This window comes from Erythranthe guttata, chromosome 8 (assembly GCF_056151865.1).
Source record: "Erythranthe guttata isolate IM_541 chromosome 8, IM_541, whole genome shotgun sequence".
In the NCBI taxonomy this organism is placed as follows: Eukaryota; Viridiplantae; Streptophyta; class Magnoliopsida; order Lamiales; family Phrymaceae; genus Erythranthe; species Erythranthe guttata.
Window position 1 is genome coordinate 20,236,354 of NC_142540.1, and position 26,043 is coordinate 20,262,396.

The window sequence follows — 26,043 nt, forward strand, 5'->3', positions numbered from 1 at the left end:
AATTACAATAGTACCAGCATCGAAATCTCATATATGTTCCAAATTCGATAAAATAACAAACCGCCAAGGTGGTGAGAAGATAATGATAATAATAATAATAATAACAACGACAACAACAACAACAACAACAATAATAATAATAATAATAATTAATAAATAAATAAATAAAAAGGGAAAATATTTGTTGTGACTTTTATTACCAAAAATATTTGGATAATTTCTAAGGAAATACGTAATGGAGGGAGTTTTAAAACAAATAATTTGCACAAAAGAAAAACTTACTATTAATAAAACAGAAAACGACAAAAGAGGTTAGAGAGAGAGAGAGAGGAGAGAGAGAGTGAGGGCAGGAGGGGGCAGCTCGCTCGGGTTTGGGTTCATCATGCTTGACAACTGTAGTGATTTGGAGCACCATTCGGCCATACCGAAGCCATTTTTTTTTCTCTCCTTCTTCTCGCGAGTGTTTCTCTCTCACACACATTCTGCGTGTTTGCGTGCGCGTGACAAAGAGCGTGGCGGACCTACAAAGCTGCTGTGGATTTATCCCATTTTCTCGACATTCCACAGCGTCCAATTCGAGATTCGGTGGAAACCCTAAATATTTTTTTATTTATTTTTGCTGCGGCGGATTGTCAAATGTAGAGGTGAATTTTCTCTTTCTCCGTTTCGTATAATTGTTTGAGCTTTTCTTCTTGGTGTTTCTTCCTTGAATTCTGGTTCGTGGAGCTGGATTCCTTGTTTGTAGTTTTGTTCTATTTTGGGGGCTTAATTTGAAATGTGGGGGATTATGAGGTGGGATTTGCTGAAATTTTGGAATTTTGTTAATGGGGAAGGATCCAATTGTGTCAAGTTTTCTGTTTAACAGCAAAATTTGTTGGAATTTATTCGATCTTTTTCGATTAAAAAGCAATTTGGTTTTGGTTAATTAATTCCATGAGTTTATTACTTTGTTTTTCTACCTGTTTGTTTTATGTTTTAGCGTATTTAGCCTAGGAATTAAATGCATTTTCTGCTTATGCATGCAAGGAATTAAATTATATGGATATCTGAAGAACATGCAAGGCAATAAATTCTACCACTTGTTTTTGTGAACCATTTGAAGATACTAAATAAATCCTCAACCTGATGTAGAAACTGTCAAATTTGTCATACATGAATTTTTGTTTTTTTTTCCTTGCATCTACTAATACAGATGGAAGTCTTCCGTAGTTTAGGATGATTTCATTTGAAATTCTAATGGTCCCAATTGTTTAGCGATGATTATTCTCGGTGGGCCCAATATACTGGTGCTCGTCGTAAATAGTTTCAGTTAAATAAGGATGAAGCATTGAATTGTATCTGTACTGATAACTTTCCGTACATCCACGTGGATAGGAACCAACCGACATTCTTCTCATTATATGCATTTAAGAGATTCTTGTACTTTAGCGAATTATGTGACCGCACTTTCCATGCAGTGGTAGTCACTTGACTTGCCGGATCCTGACTTTTCTATGCTGATTTTGCTTCACATGTATATTTTCTAGTTACGGACACTTAAGATATCATTTGTTGCTACGATGAAATCACCCTTTTTACGCTTCTCTAAAAGTTTTAGGCAAAAGTTGTTGGGTCTAGTTACGTATGTCGGCACGTCATCTTTTTGGTTATAATTAGTTATAGAATTTCCTTTTCTGAGGATGATGTGATTCGACTGATCCTCGAGTGCGTATGTGGATTCATTTTTTAATTTTCGCAGCAATTATCTTTGACGTTTAATTAATGCACAGGTTACTTAATCTTTTGCAGTGAAGCAGCAGTTCTTTGTTCCAATCATTTATCATTAAAGGTGAAAATGAGAGAGACGAGAAGTGGTGAATCCTCAACCATGATATTCAGCAGAGTTTTTGAGGATTTGCATGATGATAATTTTGAGGGATCTGTGGATGATCAGAAAATTTTTGGTGAGGTTTTCTTTGGAAGTGATGGTAGTAGTAAAAGAGGATGTTTTGTTTCCGAAACTACTGATGTAGATCATAATTATACTAAGCAAACAGACGCGTATCTTTGCTCAAACAGTGGAAAGTCGTCATTAACAAGTCAAGCTGATTATGCAAAAGAGGATTTTGCCGGTAAACATTCATTAGGATATCCTTGTGGGGACTTTACATCGTCAATAATCAGTAACCATGAGGTGAAGTTATCATTTGGAGATCTGCCAGATGTGAAACCTGATTTGAAGGATACCTTGTTTGCGTCCTCCTCAGGAGTTATGTCCGGTATCTCCCAAGAAAATTATGGTTCTGCTTTTAACAGTTTAATTTATCGTGTAGTTGAATCATCTACCCATGGTATTACATCTAGTAGCTATCAACTGAAGCCACTTCTTTATGGGGACAAAAGATGTCAAACTAGTGGTAGAGGTAGTCCTAACAATAGAGTATTTAGCTTAGATCAAAATGACCAGAAGGAAGCTACAAATATAGCTGTTACTTCACCTATTTCTCAAGAGAGCTATGCGAGCAGGCTCCAAGTGATTGATCCACCCGTCTCTGTTGCAAAGAATTTGGAAATACATCGACCAACTAAGCCTAAATGGAAGGATGCTTGCTTTGTGAAACTGGATGAAGAGGAATTCGCCATGCCAAGGGACATAAAAAATGACCCTCGACCTCTTCTTAGGTATCACGTCAATCGCTTGCTTAGGGCAGCCGGATGGGTGATTGGTAGGCGTAGAAGGAACAGTAAATATAATGGGATTGGAGAATATGTTTATAAGTCTCCGGGAGGAAGACCAATTCGTGAATTTCATAGGGCTTGGTGTATGTGCGGTGAGAGTCTGTTGACCGATTCCATTTCTTTTATGCAGACAAGTGACTGTATGCAGTGGGCTGATATGACTGAATTGTGGAACGACTTATCTGAAACAGTTACAGAGATTGAAGATAAATTAAATTTTCTAGAAAACACTTCTGCTATGGCTAATTTGTGGTACCTTCTGGATCCTTTTGCAAATGTAATTTTCATTGACAAGACAATTCGCTTGCTGAAAAAAGGAACTCCAGTAAAATCAAAGAGAAGTCCGGTGGTTCCATCAGATGTTGAGTGTGCTGCCAAATACCAGAAAATCTCCAGATCAGAAAGAATCCCCGCGAACTCAAGGCCCCGGCAAGAGTGGGAATGCAATGACACTAATCAGATTGGTGTTGGTCTATTTGATGTTCCAATTAGTGCAGGAGCAACTCAATTGCTTGGAGGACCCGAGGCTGTTTTCCACCATCAAAATAGCAGCACAAGTTCCCCAAGTTTTGACCAAGCCAAAATTGAGGCGGAATGTGATTTTGGGCATAATACAAAGGCTTATAAGAAATCACGAAAAATATCTGAGATGAAGCTGAGTGGAAGTCATTTTGGTACAAGAGGCGATTGCAGTATGAGTAAAATAAGTAAAGCTAGATATGGATCTAAGAAATCAAAGGTATGCGGCCTTAACGATGATGATCTCTTAATTTCCGCCATTATGAAAACGAAAACATGTAGAACCACAAAAAAATGGTCCACCCGCAAGTCCAAACCTCTGAGGAAACGCAAGACTCCTAAAGGCAGCTGCAGGTTGCTCCCAAGGAACGTTAAGAAGGGCGCTAATATGACGGAAGGGAACTGGTCGGCCGTTGGATCAAGAACGGTGTTATCATGGTTAATCCACTCTGGTGTTATTTCTCTAAATGAAGTAATCCAGTACCGAAATCAAAAAGATGATGCTGTGATAAAAGATGGTGTAGTTACCAAGGATGGAATATTATGCAAGTGTTGCGGGAATGTGCTTTCTATCTCGGAGTTCAAGAGTCATGCTGGTTTCAGGTTAAATGGTCCTTGCACTAATATTTTCATGGAGTCTGGTAAGCCATTTACCTTATGCCAGCTGGAGGCATGGTCAACTGAGTACAAGACCAGAAAAGAAGCTCCTCAAACCGATCAAGTTGATGAGCTGGATCAAAATGATGACAGTTGCGGGCGCTGTGGTGATGTTGGTGAATTGATATGTTGTGATAACTGTCCATCTGCATTTCATCAGGCATGCTTGTTTGAACAGGTTTGTCTTTACTTTTACCACTGACTTCATATAGAACTTATTTCTTGATTTCTTCTCATATGTGTTTCTATATGTTGAAGTCTTTTGGGACTTCAAGTTAAAAAAATTCAAATACCCGTTATAGAAGTGAGAGTACTAAGTCATCATTATTTTTTCATCGCACCCAGATGGATATACTTCAAATCTTTGTGCTAAATAGTCGATAGAAAGCATCATGACATTGGAATTTGGCTCTAGTTACATTGCTTGGTGATACGAGGCAGGAAAATATAATTGGATTGTCTGTTAATTCCCAGTTCCTTTCCTAAGTGGCTTGGCTGGAATGCTTTTTAGTTCCCTTAATAGTTTGATTTGCTTTTGTTTATTCAAACATGAGATTTTATTGATTTTCCTTTTGTATTTTACATGTTTGAAGTTTAAATCCCGTAATGCATTATTTCGAACATTTCATACATTTCTATGTGTGGCAGTTCCCTAGATACTTGTTAATTATATCTATATCTTACCATTCCTATAAAAAAGGAATGAGGAGTGTAATATGTATCAGAATCCTCTATCCCTTGACACCCAAAACCTGCCATTATCTGCAGGAAAAAAAGGATGAAAAACTAAATATTAAACTTATTAGTTAATGATGACTAGTGCTGCTATATTTATCTTCGCAATTATGAAAGTTGTTAATCCTTTAATTTCAAGCGCTTTATTTTGAGATTCTATATACCAAAAGGTGTTACGATTCGGAAGATTCTTGATAAAGATGATGGCCAAGTGTGTACCCACTCAATGTAGTTTACAGAATAAAGGTATTGGGCTGTTTTATCAGTATTAGCCCTAATATAGATCAGTTAACCCATTTTGCTTTTGAGGTTGGTAGAATGTTCACATCATGAAATCCATTCTCTAAATATTTGTGGATAATGTTGACGTTCTTGTTAGTAAAATTAATATGAAGTTGGTTAATGCACATTAATTGCAGTAAGATTCATCCATTTACGTGTTTCCCACTGGTTGTGGCGTGAAATTGCTGTTTAATATGTTAGTCACATTATAACAGCACATATTTCTTGAAAATTTCTGCTGGCCTCTATGTTTAATATTTAGGTATTTTATTGCAGAGTTTGTTATGCTAATGCAGTTTGAAAATTGATTCGAACCCGAGTAAACTGATTATTTTGCTTTTCTTCAGGAGCTTCCTGAAGGAAACTGGTATTGTCCACAATGCCGTTGCCAAATTTGTGAGGATGCAGTCAATGATAAGGAAACTCCACAATTGCGTGGGGCTCTGAAATGCTCTCAGTGCGAGCATAAATGTAATTTCCTCCTAATATTTTGTGGATTTTTTTGTTAGAGAAGCTTATGTCAGTTTAATCTGTTTGACTTTTGACTATTCCTTCTAATCCATTTGATATCTGACTGTTTTTTAATTGCAAAGAAAATGTTGGAAGCTTGATCAACAGTGAATGTAATCACAGAAATTTGTTTGAACTTACTAAATTTTTGGATTTTTGTTTTTTTGCTCAACCAAATTGTATTTATATATTGCTTAGCACTTTTTTTGGGTGTTGTCTGTCTCTTTCGTGCACGTGGATATAAGTAAAAAGAACTGAATTTTTGTCTAATTTTTTTTTATTAAATTCAGACAGCCTAATAGCTTTATCTGACAAACAGATCATGAAACCTGCATGCAAGAGAAGGATATGAAAGTTGCATTCGACTCAGACACCTGGCTTTGTGGAGATAGCTGTCACAAGGTAAACAAACCTTGTCGCAAGAGAATTGTAATGATTATTTTGCTTCTATTTGGTGCCTTTCTGTGTTACTCAATGAGAATGGGTCTCTTTTTGTATTACACAATGCAGATCTACACAGGTCTTCAGTCTTGCATTGGGTTGAGAAATCTTCTCTCTGATGGCTTCTCTTGGACTCTTCTGCGGTGCATTCCTGGTGACCAAAAGGTTCAATCTTTACAGCGCGTCGTTGCTTTGATGGCAGAATGCAACTCAAAGTTGGCTGTTGCGATTACAATTATGGAGGAATGCTTTCTTCCAATGGTCGATATGAAAACAGGCATAGACATGATACCTCAAGTAATGTATAACTGGAGGTAAGTACTATCGATGGGCATTCACATGGCTTTTGCGATTGCACATTCCTTGAATTTGCCTTTTTCTCCACTATAAGTGCACCTGCGTAGGCTACTCGTATTTCTTGGACATGGATCTACGAGGCAGCAATCAGACTTAATTTTTTGTACATTCTGGAAAGTATTGGACTTTTGAACTGAAAAAAAAACTATTTCCTCTTGCTTCTTTCAGATCACAATTTGCACGTTTGAACTATAACGGCTTTTACACCGTGGTTTTGGAAAAAGATGATGTTGTCCTGTCTGTAGCATCTATCAGGTAAAACCTCTCTCCAGATACTTCGGTTGTTGCGTTTTTCCATCATCTGTTCCTTTCAATTCAACAAAGGGAGGACCTCAAAGAATCGATCTTTTTTCAGGGTTTTTGATATTTAGCTGGGAGCCATTGTATTCTCATGTCTGACACACACGTTGTTCTTTCTACTTCATTTACTTTTTAAGGATGTCAAGTTTGTGTCAAATGGTTATTTCATGTGGCCTAGAAGATCTTTTTTTTTGCTTAGTTGTCTCTTTTTCGTTCTGCTGGATCCATAACCTTTTTAAGCTCATCTGACATTAGAACAGTGTTGACTTCGTAAATCACCAACCAGCTTCTACGGTTGGATAATCTTACGTCATTGCCTAACTATTATACACGAAGATCACATACTAACAGCATTTTGCTGCCTTTTCACCATGAACTCTTATCTTACTAGACCGTACGGTGCCAAGTTGAAGTCAAAGATTTCAAGCACCTGATACTTCAAAGAGTAATAATTTCTAAATTTCCTGAATCTCCGACGAGGGCTTTCAGTAGAGAAAACAACGCTAGAGTCTCAAAATGCAATTCTTGGTGAAATTCTGATTCAGGGGTTTTGCTCAAATTGATACGATACGCACACAGCTTTTTGCAGTTCTAACAGTAAAAAATTGCTTGTATAACTGTCAGGCTATTACATAAGCTTTTTTTTTTTTTTTTAAACATCGTACCAGTGTTACTTTTATTCTAATATTTATTTAGAAGTTGTCTTCTTTGTTTCCTGCCTAGTCATTTCCCGACTAGTAGATTTCGCTGAAACTATGAACACAATTTCAATTATAATACAAGCTTTGACCTTGATGTAGAATCCATGGGGTGGCAGTTGCAGAGTTGCCTTTAATTGCCACTTGCAGCAAATTTCGTCGCCAGGGAATGTGCCGCCGCCTTATCAATTCTATCGAAGAGGTAACTTATTTCTACTTCACGTTATATTCTTAGTAAATTACTGTGTTATTTTTTATTTTTTTCCGTAATACAGAGTATGATGACAATAGCATTTGTATTCCTCTAGGCGACTAACTTTAGTCAATTGTGGATTTAGATGCTAAAATCTTTGAAGGTCCAAAAGCTCGTTGTATCTGCGATTCCCACTTTAGTGGAGACATGGACAGGTGGGTTCGGCTTCCAACCGTTGGAAGAGGACGAGAGGCAAAATCTCAGTAAAACTAACCTGATGGTTTTTCCTGGAGCAGTATGGCTGCAAAAGCCGTTATATAACGAAAACCGCACCACAATTGAAATAAACGGTAAGCTTTTTCTATGTTGATTTTAGTGAGCATTATAATTTACAACCAATCTCAGGCTTCGTTTGATCTCTCAAGAAATTCATGCTATTAAAAAACTCCCTTTCACGTGAATCAATCAGGATCGTGTGATAATTCGACTTTTGATCGTCCAAACACGGTACAAGGGCTACTTTCTCATTCCGTAGAAGAAAAAAACAATATTGGGACAAGAAACATCAATGGCGGATTGGAAAATGTGGGATTAGATAAGGAGAGAGAGTGTCCTCCTGTTTTGCCAAATCAACCGTTGAAACTTGATCAAGAGGAATATCGAGAAGTAGCAGATTTTAACTCGTGTGTTGAAGAAGCAGGTAATGTGAAAGGGACAAGATTCGAAGAGTCGAAGACAAGATTAGAAGAGTCGGAGAGTGCACAATCTAGAGTCGTTTTTCTTGATGATGAATTAACGAAACAGCCTGATGATTTGTGTAATCCAATTTCGAAAGTTTCGTCTGATGTCGTTTGCGATTCGAATGCACATTGAAAGACGAGCGATGTTGTCTTTTTGTAAAAAAAAATGATGTGTTTTAACATAATGGAAAGTGAAATTTCATCCAGGTTCCTGGTTTAGGTTCAAGCAGTTAGTTCTGTGCAAAATGGAAATGCCACAAGGTGAAGAGCAATGTAAGTTAAATTATTGGGTTAATTAAAAAAATAATTTAAAATTGACCCATTTTATTGATTTTTTAAAAATTAATAAATATATATAGAAAAAAATAGAGGGGTAGTTCTTGTGAGTTGTGAGTAGGCTAAATAAAAAAAATAAAAAAACCCATCTATCCGTAATTATCAAATCCTCCCCATGTTTGTTTCGTCTTACACCAACCCTCCTATGGTGTGATTTTTCACCGAATATTTTTTGAGTCTAGGGATTATTCCCGAAAAAATGTCAATTGTATCCTTGCATACATAACATTTCTTATGGTACTTTTTAAAAGACAACTTTAGGGAGTCATTTACATGGAATCTTTATTTTTCTCAAATAACACATTCACAACTTTTTTTAGTATTACTATCATCCCTTAAATGGTAATTTTTGTCTTAAAAAAATAGTATAAAGAAATGTAACATATGCATGGGTAAAATTAGCAAATTTCACAAAAATACACCCAAATGGCAAATAGAAAAGATTCCGTGAAAAAATCGCACAGTAAGTAGGTCAGCGTAAGATGGAAACAAACGTAACGTCAGATGTTTTGGTAACTACGGATAGGTGGAGGTATTTTTCGTAATTTAGTCTAAGTTCAGGGGGTTTTCGTCATTTCCGCAAAAAGAAAAAAAAATAATAATATAATAAGTCGCTAATAAGATCTGCACTGCTGTAAAAGCGCTTTTAAGTGTAGTTGGTACTTACTATATTCAGTTGCAGAAATCAGTATCCAATTTCAGCTGCGTTTTCCCTCATTCTCTCTCTCTCTCTTCTTTCTCTCTCTAAATCTCTGAGAATTGTATATATATATATACACACAACAATTACTTATATATCTACGTTTTTCTTCTACGCAATGCTACACTACAATTCGATTTCGAAACTGCAATTTTTCTTTATCGTACGAACATAGCATGAAATAGCTGCTTCGACAGATCGGGGAAAAAAAAATAAAAAAAATCAGAAAGTTCAAAACCTCAATTGAAGAATTTCAATTTTCTCCGCTCAAAATTTTGTGTTTGAGAAAAATTCATAGTGGAACATGCCGTCGTCTCCCAAGTTATTCTACGCGCGCCCCTCTTCCTACAGCCGCAGATCGGCGGTCCTGATCTTCTGTTTGCTGATCGGGTTTTCGGGTTTCATATTCGGGTTTATCGCGATTTCACGGCCGGGTTTGGGGAGCAATTGCAAATTCGGTAAGCCCCTATCGGTTTCTGTTACCTGGGATAAGTCCTCTATTGTTAGCGGTGGCGTTGGTGGTGGTATTAGTAGGAGGAGTGGCGGCGGCTTTACGAATGAGGGGCAAAAGCGTCACAAAGTGATGGGATTTGTGGGTATTCAAACCGGGTTTGGATCCGCCGGCCGCCGCAAGTCTTTGCGGCAGACTTGGTTTCCCTCCGATCACCAGGGGCTCCAACGGTATACTTCCATTCTCGATACCCCTTTTTTTTTGTTCTGTGCTTGCATTTAAGGTGTTTGATTATTGGAAAAATTATTGTTGTTACTAATAGAATAACTATTCCTTTGTTTTATTTCAATCTTGTTGGTTTTTTATGTTCTTTAATGAAATGTTACTGTGGTTAATTTAATTTGTCTTTTGCCATGAATGTGCACTATATGTTTCTCTTATGGTGTTATGGATGAAGATTGGACCCGAGCAAAATTTTAGTCGATTCTCTTTTTCATTATGTCATTGAAGCCATTCATAGCTGTTACAAGGATTGCAAATTTGGAGAAGGGGATATCTTAATGTGTTGATTCTTCGATAAGTATCTAATTAAATTTATTTGTTGTTACTAATGGTATCACCTTTTTTTTCTTTTCTTTTTTCCCAATTCTATTGGTTTTTTTATGTGATCTTTAATGACATGTTACTGTGTTTAATTTGGCACATTCGATGAATATGCAATCTGTGTTTCTCTATTGGTGTTATGGGTGAAGATTGGATCTGAGCAGAACTTTAGTCGATTCTCTTTTACATTATGTCATCAAATCTATTCATAGTTGTTAGAAGGATTACAAATTTGGAAAAAAGGGGGATATTTTGAGTAAATGTATAGTCTTACTCGATTCACCAATTAACTCGAATAAATTGGTGCTATAGATCTTTGTTTTATGTATGAAGTGCAATTTTTGATTTATTACTCACATGGGATTGAATGGTAGGTTAGAAGAAAGCACGGGTTTGGTCTTCAGATTCGTAATTGGTAGAACCAACGATGCATCGAAAATGTCAGCCCTAAAAAAGGAGGTGGCCGAGTATGATGATTTTTTACTACTAGATATCGAAGAGGAGTACAGTAAGCTCCCATACAAAACGTTAGTTCTGACTTATTATTAATCGATACTTAGCATGTATGTGTACTTCAATTTGCTCTGACTCTTTTTTTTTTTTTTTAATTATCCTCTTGTAGCTTAGCTTTCTTCAAAGCTGCTTATGCTCTTTACGAGTCTGATTTCTATGTCAAAGCAGACGATGACATATATTTACGACCAGGTATATCGACTTAATGTTTTTACACATGTTTCAGTTTTTTCCTTTTGATCTTTGACTTTTGCTCTACGCAAGTTTCTTACATTAGCTGTTATTTGTTCATGAGCAGATCGCCTTTCCTTACTCCTCGCTAAAGAGCGTCCGCATTCGCAGACATATCTTGGGTGCTTGAAAAAGGGTCCCGTGTTTACTGATCCAAAGTTAAAATGGTTAGCCACATTTATGTGCAATCTTTATTAATCTGTTTTTGTTGTCATTTGACCTAAATATATCGAATTTCTTGAAAGCTATAAGTACTTATATTTCATACTAGTAATTGTCTTTAAATGATTTTGTTCCGGCAGAAGCTTCTTCCTTTCTTTCCCTTTGTCATTTTTTTTCTCTTTCACATCGTTTTAAACGATGGGAAGATAAAGAACTAATAATATTCCACTATTACGTTGTGTGATTGGATCACTTTGATTTGTATAGGTACGAACCTCTGTCGAATTTGCTTGGGAAGGAGTACTTTCTTCACGCTTATGGTCCAATTTATGCCCTTTCTGCAGATGTTGTTGCAAGCTTGGTTGCGTTAAGAAATAACAGGCTAGTTCTCTTATGTTCTTCTTTACTTCACCTCTTTCTTATAGTTGATACTTTATTATGCTTATTTTTCTCGAGTAAGAGATATGGCGCATAATTAAGAGGAACATTGTGCATATGACAATTAAAAAATAATAATAAAATATTGACCTCGAGTTATATTTCTTTAGTTATATTTGGAATGAACGTTGGACATAAGGAGTTTGTGAAGTAAACGAGATACCATTACCCTTTTCATTTAACGAGAAGTTAAATGATGAAATATGATAATCGAAATTAGGAATACATGCATAGCTCTTCCATTAACCGAAAGGATAGGGGAACGAGTATTGCAAAGAAGTGTCTGTTAACTAATATTGTTGAACTCTATATCGAATTTTCGATTAGTTCTAACCAGAGCTTTGTGAAACTATAAGCTACTAATATGGTAAAACTGTATCTTGTTGCTTCATGTGCATGTTTAGGTTGAATCACGAGAGTCAATTATTCATTAGCAGCTTTTCGTATCTGATTCCCATTTTATTTTTTTCTCGAAAGTTTTTGTTATCAATTTTACTTTGTGGTTTCTTTGTACACAACAGCAATCTTTATAAGCTTCATAATTTACATTAGTGATATGTGTATATATATATATATATATATATATATATATATATATATATATATATATATATATATATATATATATATATTTGATTATCTTCTGTACACGATATACAGTTTCCGAATGTTTAGCAACGAGGATGTTACAATCGGTTCATGGATGCTTGCAATGAATGTCAATCACGAGGACAGTAAGCATCTATGCGAAGCAGAGTGCTCCCCCTCGTCTATTGCTGTGTGGGATATTCCCAAGTGTTCAGGTATATATATATATATATATATATATATATATATACTTCAAATAAAAGTCGATCCTTAAATAAAATTCACTCCATTGCCTTCTTAGCAATTTGCTTATTTATATATATATTTTGCGAAATTGTAGGACTGTGCAATCCCGAGAAGAGGATGTTGGAACTTCACGAAAAAGACATTTGTTCGAAAAGCTCGACTCTTCCAACTGAAGAAGAGGACTAGATTACTAGTTTCTCCTTTAACTGCAAATTAAAAAAAAAAAAAAAAAGAAAAAAGTGGGGGGAAAGTTTTTCAGGACAATTCTTGCCCGGACCCCAAGTCCTATGATGGACTGACATACAGATGATGTTTTCTTTGTGCATCTTAATTTTAGAAGAATAGGATTCTTGACAGTGTGGATTGTTGAGGTTTTAGTAATATAGAAGGTGGTGAGGGATTTATCAATTCTTGTAAGTTGTAACAGATTTCCATTCTTTTTTATTACATATATTTAGGGGTGAAAGTCGGATGGATCGGACCGGATCGGAATTAGTCTTTTCGGAAAATTTTCAAAAAAATTCGGAAGTACAAAATCAATTCCAATTCCAAAATTTTTGGAATCTAAAAATTCATTCTAATTCTAAAAGGTCCGGAAATTTCGATATTTTTTTTTGTTGCCCCTTTTCCCTCTCTGTCTCTTTTTTTATTTTTTTATATCCCATTCCCTTCTTTTGTAACATATATGGTTTATTTGTGCGATTAGAGTAGTGTTATGTGTGTTAGTTGTGTGATAGTGTGTGTAGCATGCTGCGTGTGTGTTTTTAGCTTTGTGTGTGTGTGTGTATTTCTGGTTTTAGTAAAGAATATGAATAATGGAGACGCTTATAATTTGGATTCCATCATATAATTTGTTTTATGATATTTTATTTGATTGTTATTTTTACATCTGATTATGGATATATCTTATATATGCATCTTTGGAATTCAAGACTTTTGTGTGCCGCATCACTTTAATTGGTCACATTTGCGGTAGAAGAATAAATGTATTAAATAGTACTAATTCAATATACAATATTATTGAATAATATTTCTTGGAAATAAACTAACCGTGCAGCGCAAATTACTACTTTAAATAAAATAAATATAGCATTTTCAAGCATAACCAACGCTATTCAGATCCATTCAACACCATTCTCTTCCTCTCTTTTTTTTCTGCCGTGTGTTGATGGTTGTATATATATGTTTTTTTTCCTAATTTTTTAGAGATTTTTTCATAATAATTATAGGAATTACTTCCACAATTATAGTTTAGTTTATTTATGTATTTGATATACTAGAGATACTTTATTTATTCATTAATATTATTAATTTATTAAACTATATAATGTAAACAAAACGACGTCGTTTTATATGGCGGGGCGGGACGGGTTTCACGGGTATTAAAAAAAATTGAACCCGTCTTAGACACAAACCCACGGTTCTTCACCATTTTAGGACCCAATCCTATGGATGGATCTATCGGTCAGGTCCAACGGGGCGGTTTTTCACGGATTTGACGGGTGTAGCGGGTTGATAGGTCCGACTTGCTCACCCCTAATCCACATCGATAAAAGTAAAACAAATAACTACTAAATTTCATTTCAAATAAATAAATAAAAATAAACACAACATAATATCAAATAAAACTTCTAACAACAATTCATTCTGTCAAAATCCTAAAACAAAAATTATACGTGTATTTTTCGGAAAATAAGTATTATATAATATATATTATTTATAGGTGTATTTTTCGGAAAATAATCGGAATTTTTCGGAATTAATTTCGGAATTGAATCGGATCGGAAATTCCAAATTTATTTTATATAGTTCCAATTTTAATCCGAAAAAATCGGAAAAATTCGGAAAACGGAATTTCGGAAGTCGGAATGAAAAAAATTGTTCCAAAATCCGAACTTTTCGAATCGGAACCGGCGCCAACTTGCACCCTACATATATTAGTTATTACTATAGCCTGTTATCAACAATGTTCTTAAAACCGGACCGGACCGGCCGGTTCAACCGGTCTAACTGGTGGCTTGGCCGGTTCGGTTCGACGTTAAAACTCGAAAACGACAAAAACCCGGGTCATTGAGGTTGTTTAAATTTCAATTTTTTTTTTGTTGCATTTAGTTGGTGTGTTGAATTCAGTGTTTTGGAAGAAGCTTGTAAGATTTTTCCTGGACTATATCCTACCATACACGTGTGAAGGTATATATATATTTTACACATTTACAAATCTACTTGTATTACGTGTGATCGTGGTTAAATTAAATGCGAAAAGTTACTCGATATATTTCACCACATGCAAAACCTACAAAAACACAACATGGATTAGGACTGTAAATAAGTTGAGTCGACTCGTGAACCAGATGAGCTGGCTGGTTCTACTAAAGTTCAAGCTCGAGCTCACAAGATCGAACCCATTTTTGTTCATGAACTCATGAGGCTATTCAAGAATGTTTTTTATTATTATTATTATTATTATTATTATTATTATTATTATTATTATTATTATTATTATTATTATTATTATTATTATTATTATTATTATTATTATTATTATTATTATTATTATTATTATTATTATTATTATTATTATTATTATTATTATTATTATTATTATTATTATTATTATTATTATTATTATTATTATTATTATTATTATTATTATTATTATTATTATTATTATTATTATTATTATTATTATTATTATTATTATTATTATTATTATTATTATTATTATTATTATTATTATTATTATTATTATTATTATTATTATTATTACTATTATTATTATTATTATTATTATTATTATTACTATTATTATTATTATTATTATTATTATTATCTTTATTGTAAAAATATAAATAATATTTCTACAAATAACTAGGTATGTAATTTGTGGTACATGATTAAAATGTGATTGTTTTTGATAATATTTTATCTTTTAAGTGAGGAACATTATTTATCTTATAAGTTGAGGAACACTTTTTAGATAAAATAATTGGGTATTTGTTTATTACTTCAGGAATAGTCTTTTGATTTTGATTTTCCAAAAATATGTTTTCTAATTCCTTTTTCTCAGAATTGGAATTATATATTAAATTCGGATATCAATCAAATTCCAAATAAAATGGATTTCTTTGTCAAAAATAAAATAAAAAATACATTTCATAATATTAATACATATTCCTATCATATTAATCTATATTTTATATCATGTTAAAAAGAAGTTTCGGATTTCACCAATTTCAACTTTTAAATTTCTGTGTTCGCAAATGGGCAGTAATAAATGCACAACGAGTTTTAGTAAATGTTGGTATTTTTCTTAAAAAGTCAAAAGCTAATATATATCCCATCTTATTTTGGCAAATATTAGAAGTTTTCAAAGACATTATTTTGAAAGAATATCACATGACGAATTTTAGTAAGCGTAAACACTTTATTTAAAAATTTAAAATCTAATGTCTGTCTCATCTTAATTTTTCAAAACCTCTTTTTTTATACGTCATCAACGACATTATTTCGGGAGAACATTCACTGATTCACATATGAAATGAAGCACACCCAAAGTTAATGACATCGCATTTTAGCAAGACGCAACGACATAAATTTTTCTGATAATTTTATTTCTTGATGCAACAAATTCATCCAAATATAACTTTACGAACACAAATCTAAATTTCAATTTTCAATTTAGATGATATTTTTGAAACTTAACTTAATGAATTATGAACCCTAATTTATAATAAATGGATATAATAGAGATAAAAAATAAAATTAAAATATATCCTATATTAACTAGAAATCGTCATGTATAGTTTCAATAATTTTTCCATTTTGATTATAAAATTTTATTTAACTTCCACTTTTTCTGGAAAATAATTGGAACAACAAACCCAACCCAACCCAACCCAACCCCCACCCCAACACAAAAGAACTAATTTGAATTTTATTTTGTTGGAATTAAAATACTAATAAATCCACCCTAATAGTGCCATTTAATTGGTTGGAATTAAAATATTAGCATAGGTGGAGAGCCACTAACATTAGGCCATTCCATTATTAGGAATATTCCACAATTCATTCAGGTATTATTTTTGATTCGTCAGTACAACTCACAATTTCTTATCAATAAATAAATAAATAAATAAAAATAATACAACTCACAATTTTTTTAAATTGGTGATTAGGACAAGAAGCATGTTGGAATTTGAAAGAGTAAATATTCACAATATTTATTAATGTCCATATTCAATTTTCAATTTTCAATTCCTATCAAAAAAAAAAAAAAAAAGAAAGAAAAAAAAAAACACAAAATCAGTTTTCAAGTGGCTTTTTGCATGCCTCAACTCTTACTATTGATATTAGGGATGAAGGTTGGAATGGAAATTCTAATTTATGCCGGTTTTGATCATAAAAATTCTTATTTTGGAATAACTTTTTTCATTCCAATTTTCGAAATTTTTCGATGTTTTTGGATTAGAATTATATATATATATATATATATATATATATATATATATATATATATATATATATATATATATATATATATATAAATGTAATTTATGATTCCAATCCGATTTGATTTCGAAAAATAATTCCAAAACTTCTGATTTTTTTTCGAAAAATTAAATATTTATTTTACTTCCAATTTTTCAAAAAGTAAAAAATTAAACAAATTCTATTTTCAAAAATTGAAAATTGATTTTGAATTTTGAAGTTTTGAAAAATCGTACTACTTCCATATTTTTTATTACGAAAATTGGGAAGTATTTGGCAAAACAAAAAAGAATATCAGAATATTTTTTCTTGTGTAAAAGATATCATTTATCAGTCAAAATAGGATTTTAATAATATAAATTATAAAGAATTCTGATTATCACACAACTTTAATATTTTCCACTTAACTTATGTATATTTATTTACATCTATTATAATTTAAAATACAAAATAGAAATACATAATAGTAGCCTTTTTTTTTTAATGAAGAAGGTAGAAAGCGTTTGATATTACACTTATATTACTGAAAAACAATACGAAAATTTCAGAATATTTTCGAAAGTTAAATCGGAATCGGAAAGAGAATTTCCAATTATTTTTTACATATATACTTCCAATTTAATAAAAATAAAAACAGAGAAATCATTTTTTTAAAGAAAACATTGAAATCGAATAATAAAAAAATTGTTTCAATGTCGGAAATTGGGCCTAATTTGTTTAATGGGTTGAACAAAAGGCCCATCTCATTTTCTTCCATAAATTTAAATATTATTAAAATAAATAAATAAAATAACTTTGGATTAATGGAAAATTGAAAAATACTAATTACTAATGAAATATACAACACACAAACACCCACACACCCACATTGGTGTGTGTAGATCAACGGTAAAAAATCATCCGATGTAACCTTCACCTGGTGTAGCATAGAAGTAACGTTTCCTTGTGAAGCCGTCAGCTTTAAATAATGTCTTTTTTAATTTTTACTTGTAACAGTAATGTGGGAAAGCAGATAAGTACTTTTAGTGTACGGATTAATGCAGAATTTAGCACACTGATAAGGACTACTTAACATTTATTTGATCTTTATTTATTTAATAATAAATTCAAATATTAATAAAAAAAAGATCAAAAATAATATTAGAAATTCGATAAAATTTCAAATATTAATATGAAACGGGTGTATTAAAATTTAGAATTTGGTTAATGTCATCTTTACCCTTTGAAATTTGAACTTGTACTATACTCGAACGAATATAATTAGGCCTTGTTTTTTAGTTATCACAAATTAAGTCCTCTTGATTAAATAATAAATTTTCGTAGTAATATGTTTGGTTGACAAGATTCAAACTAAATGAAGTTTGTTATAAAAATTGAAGCACGAATTAATTGCTATTATCCAACAAATTAGTAGTTGCCCTATCCATGCGTTTTATTTTTAGGTAATGACTAAATATTAAAAAGACAATTTTGTCCATAAATAATAATAAATTAGGGTATGATTATTGTTGAATAGAGATGTTATAAAAAGTTGCATATAATTCTAGATTTTAACAGTTTTAATAATTTATCAAATACAATTAACCAAATAAGGTACTATCTAAATAATAAATTGATTATAGTAGAAAATTAATCCAATTTAATCTAATACGACGAGACCTTAATATTCTTGAAAGTACTAATTTAATGTACATATATCATATTAGAATACACGGTTAAATTCAAGTCAGAGGAGTGTTTTCGTAATTACACAAAATGGAGAGGATTTCCATAATTAGTCCTTATCTCAAGGATATTCTCGTAATTTGCCCAGAAAAAATATCATTTATTTACACTAACCAATGTGTTTATTTTGTATGTATGAAATAAATCAATTTCTTTATGCCTAAAATTAATAGTGACACATAAAATTGGGCAATAGATTATTAATAACTAAATAAATGTTGGACCATATAATGGTCCCACGGGTGGTCTATTTGACGGCCTTTGTGGTTTTGACATTTCTATCAATTTATTTATATTTATATTTATATATATATAAACAAACATTAATAAAGTAGAAATTTCACATATTAGTTTTGAAATTCATAACTATGATAAAATAAATATTTAATCTTCTCGTGCGTCTTCATTGAATATAAATAAATACATAATACCTAAAAAATAATTAAATTGGCCAATAAATCACAATATTGAATAATTATGTCATCATATGTCCTTAAATTGATATTATGACATGCTATACGCCTATACGTCAACTGCATTCGATTAATAAAAAAATTATTAACATTTTTGTGTTTGTCCAGCAAAGGATGACCTAACAGTTGGAGTAAGTGAATTTGTGTTAATTGACACATGTTCGAATCCCTTTATTAACGCTTGTTAGGTCGATTTCGTCGCATATAGTTAGCTTAGTGTGATTTATATCTGTCATATGGTTTGCAAACTATTATACGAGATTGTAAATTTACCAATTACTCATATATAGTTGGCTGCATATTCATTCAGTGAAAAAATAATAATTATAAAGAGTAAAATTAAGTAACCAAATTATTATATATTGCAATCTTATAATAATAATAATAAACAATATGAAGATTTTGTTTTACTAAAGAGATAAATTAAATAGAAGAAAGAAATATTATATTTGAGATATCAAATACTAAAAATATGTGAAACAATATACATAGGTCAAAAGGGTGTTTGGGTAATAAAAGCTACAATTATGAATTTATTGACTTTTTAACAAGAATTTTGTATTTAGTGAAAAAAAGTGGATAGTGAAAACGAGTCTTGGTTTACAAAATCTTGACATGCATTTAGTATTACTAGCATAAGAAAAAAATAATAGAAATAAAGATTACTTTCTCAATAAATGTCTATTCTATTTCTATTTATACCTTTTGGTTTAGTAAGTACATTTTCCATTACTTTTTCAATCCAAGCAAAATAAGTTGATATAATAATAATAACAAAATAAAAGTGAATAGATTGTTATTACTATGATATAATAATAATTGTCATGCAGGGCAAGATGTGATCCGATTGGTAGAATAAAGTCTCGTTTGGTTGTTCCAATAAAATTAATCAAGATAAAATTAAATAATCTATAAAAATCCAATTTTTTTTATCAAACTCTTAATATTTGCATGACGTCCCGCAAATTATCAGGGATACGAAATATCAAGTACAGTGTAATTATTTAATTAATCATGGTTACTTCCCAACCAAACGAGATCGGCGACACCGCGACATCATTTAAAAAGTAAATTAAATTAATTAATAAATTATTGAAATTTTTCAAACCATGAATTTTCTAAAGCAACAAATATTGCACATATGAAAGGTTTAATTTGTAGTAGAGGTAAAAAACCAAAAAAAAAAAAAAAAAAGTACAACTATAAAATAAAATAAAAGTAAAGGCAATAAATGAGAATGGGTTGTGGTGCAGTATCCCAATAATATATATTTTCTCAAAAAAAAAAAAAAAAATCACAAATGAAACATGAGTTTAATAGAAATCAATAATAACAACAATAATGTCTAGAGAGAGAAACTAGAGAGAGAAACAAGAGAGAGAAACAATAGAAGAGGAGTTGAAAACAATAATTAATGGATTTGATAGAGAGAGAGAGGAGAATAGAAATACTACTACTACCTGTTTTTGTGTGTCTCGTGAAGCAGCTGTTGAGGTGAGAGAAAGTAACATACAGAGAGAAACAAGAGAGAGAAAGTAGAGAGAGAGAGAGAGAGAGAGAGGATTGATTGGAGGGATGGCAAATGAAAAGCTCTAGCTTTTCTTTTTATTACTATCGTCTCCTCCATTAACCATATTATTACTTTCTCTCTCTAGAAAAGAGAGAAAACCAGTTCGTAGTAGTAACTAGTAACTCTCTCTTCTGTGTTTTTTTCTCTCTCTAACAATTCACATTCATTCATTCTTTGGTTTGGTTCGACCCTTTTCTTTTCAAATCACGAGATCCCCATCTCCCCTTCTCTATCTCTTCATTTCTTCTTCTTCCTCCAAACCCCTTCTCCGTCGATTTGTATCCCCTAATTTTTTTTTTCTTCTCATTGTTTACATTATACTGTAATGCTTACATACTACTGGTTATATACATAGACACATTTATATTTTATACTAGAGAGAGAAACTAGAGAGAGAAACAGAGGTCTGTGTTGAAAATATAATGTCGTTGCATACTGGGAAAATCATGGCGGAAGCAAGGGCGGAAGAGCTGTCGGATCGGCTGCGGAGCACGTTAACCCACGTCGGAGAACACGGCGGCGGAGCTAACGTCGACAAGCCGGACTTCAGGGAGCTCGATCTGGGCTCCCCCGTCTCGCCGCTCCGTCCACGAACCAGCGGCGGACTCTCCGCCTCCGCCTCTGCCTCCGCCGCCACCACCAGTAGCAGTTCCAGTTCATCGGGATCCGCGACGGGCCGTACGTCGGGCGGGCCCAGCCCGAACATCCCGAGGAAGTCCGATTCGGGCAGCCCGAACCACTCGGGGGAGCTCTACGTCAAGAGCTCCCCCACCACGCCCCGCAACTTCAAACCGGGTCACACCCGGTCTCGCTCGTGCGGGTCACACCAGCTCATTTTCTCCGGTTCTTCCGGATCCGTCACCTCTCCCGCATCCAACGTTGTCCCCACCGGAAACATCTGCCCCTCCGGCCGGATTCTTAAAGCCGGCATCACTCCCCGGTCAACCAAGCCCGACATTCTCGGTTCCGGCTCCGGCAACTACGGCCACGGCAGCATAATGCGCGGCGGCGGCGGTGGTGGTCTTCTACCCAAATCCAATTCCGACAGTGGGCCCGCAAACTACTCCAGAATTGAACCGAAGAAGAAGATGGAAATGTGCAGCAGCAGTGATCCGGAAGAGTTGAAGAGAATGGGGAACGATAATTACAAGAACGGCCACTTCGCGGAGGCTTTGATCCTTTACGAGAAGGCCATCGCGATTTCGCCGAGCAATGCCGCCTACCATTTCAATCGAGCGGCGGCACTAATGGGGCTGCGGCGGCTGTTTGAAGCGGTGCGAGAATGCGAGGAGGCTATTAGGTTAGATCCGGGTTATGTGAGGGCGCACCATCGATTGGGATCTTTGTTTCTTAGGTGAGTTTCTTCGAATCTTGATTTGTGTTTTGTGTTCGTAGGGATTTATTTTCTAATTTTGCCGACATAATAATTTCAAATTGATAAAGCCAAAATCCGAAAAGGGCCTAGGGTAGTCGATATTTTGCAAATGCGCTCGGAATCAACTTATTTACATGCCCGCAAATTAGTTGATTCGAAGCTCATTTATTGTGTTTCTAAATCAAAATCGTGTAAATCCATTTCGTAACTGTTGTTGTTTAGTGTGCGGAATGTGAAATAACTGTTTCTCGATGTTGAAAATCGAGGAAAATAGAAAATGCGCACAAAATTGGTAAAAAGACAAATCTTGGTGCTTGTGAATGTCGATGTTCGTTTGGTTTTGGTTCTTCGATTTCGTGATTTTCCTTGGTTTATAAGACCACTATTTAGGTCTAAAACTAATCGGAATTGAGAGCGTTATACAAATCTCTTGACATGAAAATTCTTTCATTTTTTGAAGTTATATTTAGATTCCGTCTCGTATTTCTTGAATTTGATATTCCTCAAGTTGAAACGAATCTAATTCCTCAAAGGGTATCCGCAGTTTAGGGCAGGTTGAAAATGCGAGGAAGCACGTTTTTCTATCGGGGCATCAACCGGATCCCGTAGAGATGGAAAAATTGCATTCGTTGGAAAAGCATCTAAACAATTGCACCGATTCCCGAAAAATCGGTGATTGGAAAAGCACGTTAAGGGAAGTCGATTCCGCCATTGCTTCTTGTGCCGATGCTTCGCCTCAGGTCCAAACAACACTTCCTAATTATTTCTCTATAAATGGAAAAAAAAAGTCGAAGAAAAATATTTCACATTGAATTTGAATTTGAATATTGCATATTGCATATTGCAGCTATTTGCATGTAGAGCAGAAGCTCATTTGAATCTACACCAACTAGACGATGCTTTGTTGGCTATGTCACGTGTATCGAAATCCGAGGCATCTATAGTAAGCTCCACTAATCCGCCGGCAAAGATTTTTGGGATGTTGTGTGAAGCGTATTTGTTTTTCGTTAGAACTCAGGTTGAGTTGTCTAGAGGAAGGTGAGTTACGCGTTGAGGTTTTTTTTTCTTTATTTTAAAGGGTTGGAAATTGTAAAGAAAAATTTCCGATTTTGGAATGCTAGTTTTCACTCCGAATTCCGAAAGTTCTGATTTTCTTATTTTCTGTTTTTTTTTTGGGAATGGAATTGGAATACAATATTAGATTCTGATTTTCGATCTGATTTCAATTTCCGAAAATATTTCCGAGAATTCCGACTTTTTTCCCACAATAATTACATTTATAATATCAATATTATTATTATGTATTTGCATTTTAGGTAAATAAAAACATGAAAATTCTGAAACTCAAAAGTTCCGATTTCCGATTTTTCCAATTTTGTTTTTGTGACGGAATTGGAATACTTATTAAATTCCGATTTTCGATCTGATTTTTATTTCCGAAAATTTCGATTTTTTTTTTTCAGAAACTCACACTTTTAATATCAATATTATTATGTATTTTATCTTATAGCTGACTAACTATTTTTTTCGAATTCCGCGGAATCCGATCCAAATATTTCCGATTTTTTCAATTGTTTGTAGAATAGAATTTCAATTAATTTTTCACTTCCGAAAATAAATTGGATTTTTTTCTTTCCAAAAGTGCTATTTTCGATCCGTCCGATTTTCATCCCTATTGTTGTTTTTTTCCAGATTCGAGGGTGCTCTAACAGCTGTGGAAAAAGCCGGACAAATAGACCCCCACAACATCGAAATATCAAATCTAATAAACAATGTGAAATTAGTGTGTCGAGCACGTGCTCGTGGAAATGACTTGTTCAAATCGGAAAGATTCACCGAGGCTTGCTCAGCTTACGGCGAAGGCCTACGGCTTTATCCTTCGAACTCAGTTCTTTATTGCAATAGAGCAGCTTGTTGGTTCAAGCTCGGCCAGTGGGCCCGCTCGGTCGATGATTGCAATCAAGCCCTCCGTTTTCAGCCTAATTACATCAAAGCCCTTCTTAGAAGGGCTTCTTCAAACACCAAGGTAATAACTTATTTTAATATTACCATATTTTTGCCAATTTTGCCCTCTATCATTGATGGTTCAAGCTCATTAAATTGTACAACTAATTTATCTTTCGCCAAGGTTCGTAAAGGGCAATTTGGGACTTTTAAATTAAAAAAGGACACTTACAGTTAAACCTCTATAAATTAATACAGTCGGGACTAGCAAAATTCTATTAATTTAGCGAAATAGTAAATTATCGAACCTAGAATTTATTATGTTCTTACCGAGTTGGGACCGAAAGAAATTATTATTTAAGCGAGATTAATAATTTATCGAGTATTTTTTGTTTATCGAGGTTCTACTGTATTTTGAAACGTAAGGAGTATTTGTTAGTCCAAGTAAAAATTAAATTCATTTAGATTGCAATTAATTTGAATTAATTACTCGTTATACATAGCTCGAGCGATGGAGCGAAGCTGTGAGAGATTACGAGGTTTTGAGAAGGGAACTACCGAATGATAATGAAGTCGCTGAGTCACTGTTCCATGCGCAAGTTGCGCTGAAAAAATCGCGTGGAGAAGATGTATCTAATATGAAATTCGGTGGCGAAGTGGAGTCTATTTCTCGAATCGACCAGTTCAAATCTGCAATTTCTTCGTCTGGTAATTTTTTTTTAAAAGATTTTATTCGTGCTTATTTTTTTTGCAGCTCGATTTTTTGGCGGTCTACAAAAAAGTTGAACTTGTATTTGTAATTGGAAAATGCAGGTGCAACTGTTGTCCATTTCGAATCGTGTTCCAATGTACAATGCAAACAAATATCTCCGTTTTTTGATACATTATGCACCCGATATCCATCCATTAGTTTTCTCAAGGTAAAACCAACCTTCTCAACTACCAGAATTATGGGTAGAAATTGGAACAAAATTTATTTTGATTCCGATTTTTCCGAATGTTTTTTTTGGAACAGAATTGAATACATATTAGATTTCGATTTCCGATCCAATTTTAATTTTCGGCAATTTTTCCAAAAAAATTCTTTTACTTTCCTGAAGTTGCAATGCAATGTATTGTATATTACAGGTGACAAAAAAGTGGATTTTTCGAATTCCGCCAATTCTGATCCAAATTTGTTTGATTTTTGTTTGGAACAGAATTAGAACTAGTTCTCCACTCAAAAGATTGGATTTTTTTCCGAAAGGGCCAATTACACCCCTAATAAGAATCCACGAATTTTGTCAATTTCGACATTTTCATGTCTGATTTATTTATTTTTCCAATCGTAAACCGCAGGTTGATATTGAAGAAAGTCCGGCAATTGCTCAAGCGGAGAACGTTAGAATAGTGCCGACATTCAAGATATACAGAAAGGGCATCCGAGTGAAAGAAATCGTTTGCCCGAGTCACGAGGTTCTTGAGTCCACGGTGAGGCATTACAGTATTTAACAAAAATCATGCAAATGCAAAACGGAATTCGAACAAGGGATTATTATTAGTACGGCGATCTCTTATTGGATAATAATCTCGTTAGGAAAAAAAACACACACACACACCACACCCCAAAATGCCGATGGAATTTCAAGAAACAATATTAGCTTAATTAATTCCCTTTTGCTCGTTTTATTCATTCGTTCATTCATATGGTGGAATTCGAACACATCTCTCATTGTATTTTTTTTCCTTCGTCGACTTTAAATCGATTTTAAACCTATTAGGGTTTGGGGTTTGGGGTGGGGGTGGGGGTGGGGGTGGGGGTGCACTTGTACATGCATGTATTGTTGTATGATGATATATACACACAGCATTGGAAGCCAATTGAAGGAAGATGATCAATAATTATTATTTTTTCTCATTTATTATTTATTTTTGTAATTCATGTTATTTTATTTTATTTATAAATGTAATGATTCTTTGGAGATATATGTTGACATTTGTTCCTCCATGTATTTGTACAAGACATGTCTTTTTCTTACATTGGATTATTGGAATATAAATTGTGTTCATA

The 26,043-nt window shown here is 33.5% G+C and overlaps 3 protein-coding genes across 4 annotated transcripts; all 3 read left to right on the forward strand.

The window, feature by feature from the left end:
• Positions 1–211: 211 nt before the first annotated feature.
• ROS4 (Acyl-CoA N-acyltransferase with RING/FYVE/PHD-type zinc finger protein) lies at positions 212–8,356 on the forward strand. Of its 2 annotated transcripts, none has more exons than XM_012995197.2 (9): positions 212–644; positions 1,789–4,072; positions 5,259–5,382; positions 5,741–5,823; positions 5,932–6,176; positions 6,388–6,474; positions 7,320–7,419; positions 7,556–7,760; positions 7,880–8,356. In XM_012995197.2, the coding sequence occupies exons 2-9, from the start codon at positions 1,835–1,837 to the stop codon at positions 8,281–8,283; spliced, it is 3,486 nt and encodes a 1,161-aa protein (XP_012850651.2). In that variant the 5' UTR covers positions 212–644; positions 1,789–1,834; the 3' UTR covers positions 8,284–8,356. The 2 variants fall into 2 exon arrangements, 1 of the variants encoding a protein (XP_012850651.2); XR_016033256.1 differs by having other exon boundaries at positions 281–644; positions 7,526–7,760.
• A 769-nt stretch (positions 8,357–9,125) lies between these two features.
• On the forward strand, positions 9,126–12,884 carry LOC105970450 (putative beta-1,3-galactosyltransferase 14). The gene is made up of 7 exons (XM_012995273.2): positions 9,126–9,867; positions 10,615–10,767; positions 10,863–10,945; positions 11,052–11,151; positions 11,414–11,527; positions 12,245–12,387; positions 12,513–12,884. Exons 1-7 carry the CDS (start codon positions 9,491–9,493, stop codon positions 12,602–12,604), a joined length of 1,062 nt encoding a protein of 353 aa, XP_012850727.2. The 5' UTR covers positions 9,126–9,490; the 3' UTR covers positions 12,605–12,884.
• A 7,516-nt stretch (positions 12,885–20,400) lies between these two features.
• Positions 20,401–26,043, forward strand: LOC105970414 (TPR repeat-containing thioredoxin TTL1). Its single transcript, XM_012995234.2, has 7 exons — positions 20,401–22,028; positions 22,594–22,789; positions 22,897–23,087; positions 23,742–24,075; positions 24,497–24,701; positions 24,807–24,913; positions 25,332–26,043. Exons 1-7 carry the CDS (start codon positions 21,097–21,099, stop codon positions 25,482–25,484), a joined length of 2,118 nt encoding a protein of 705 aa, XP_012850688.2. The 5' UTR covers positions 20,401–21,096; the 3' UTR covers positions 25,485–26,043.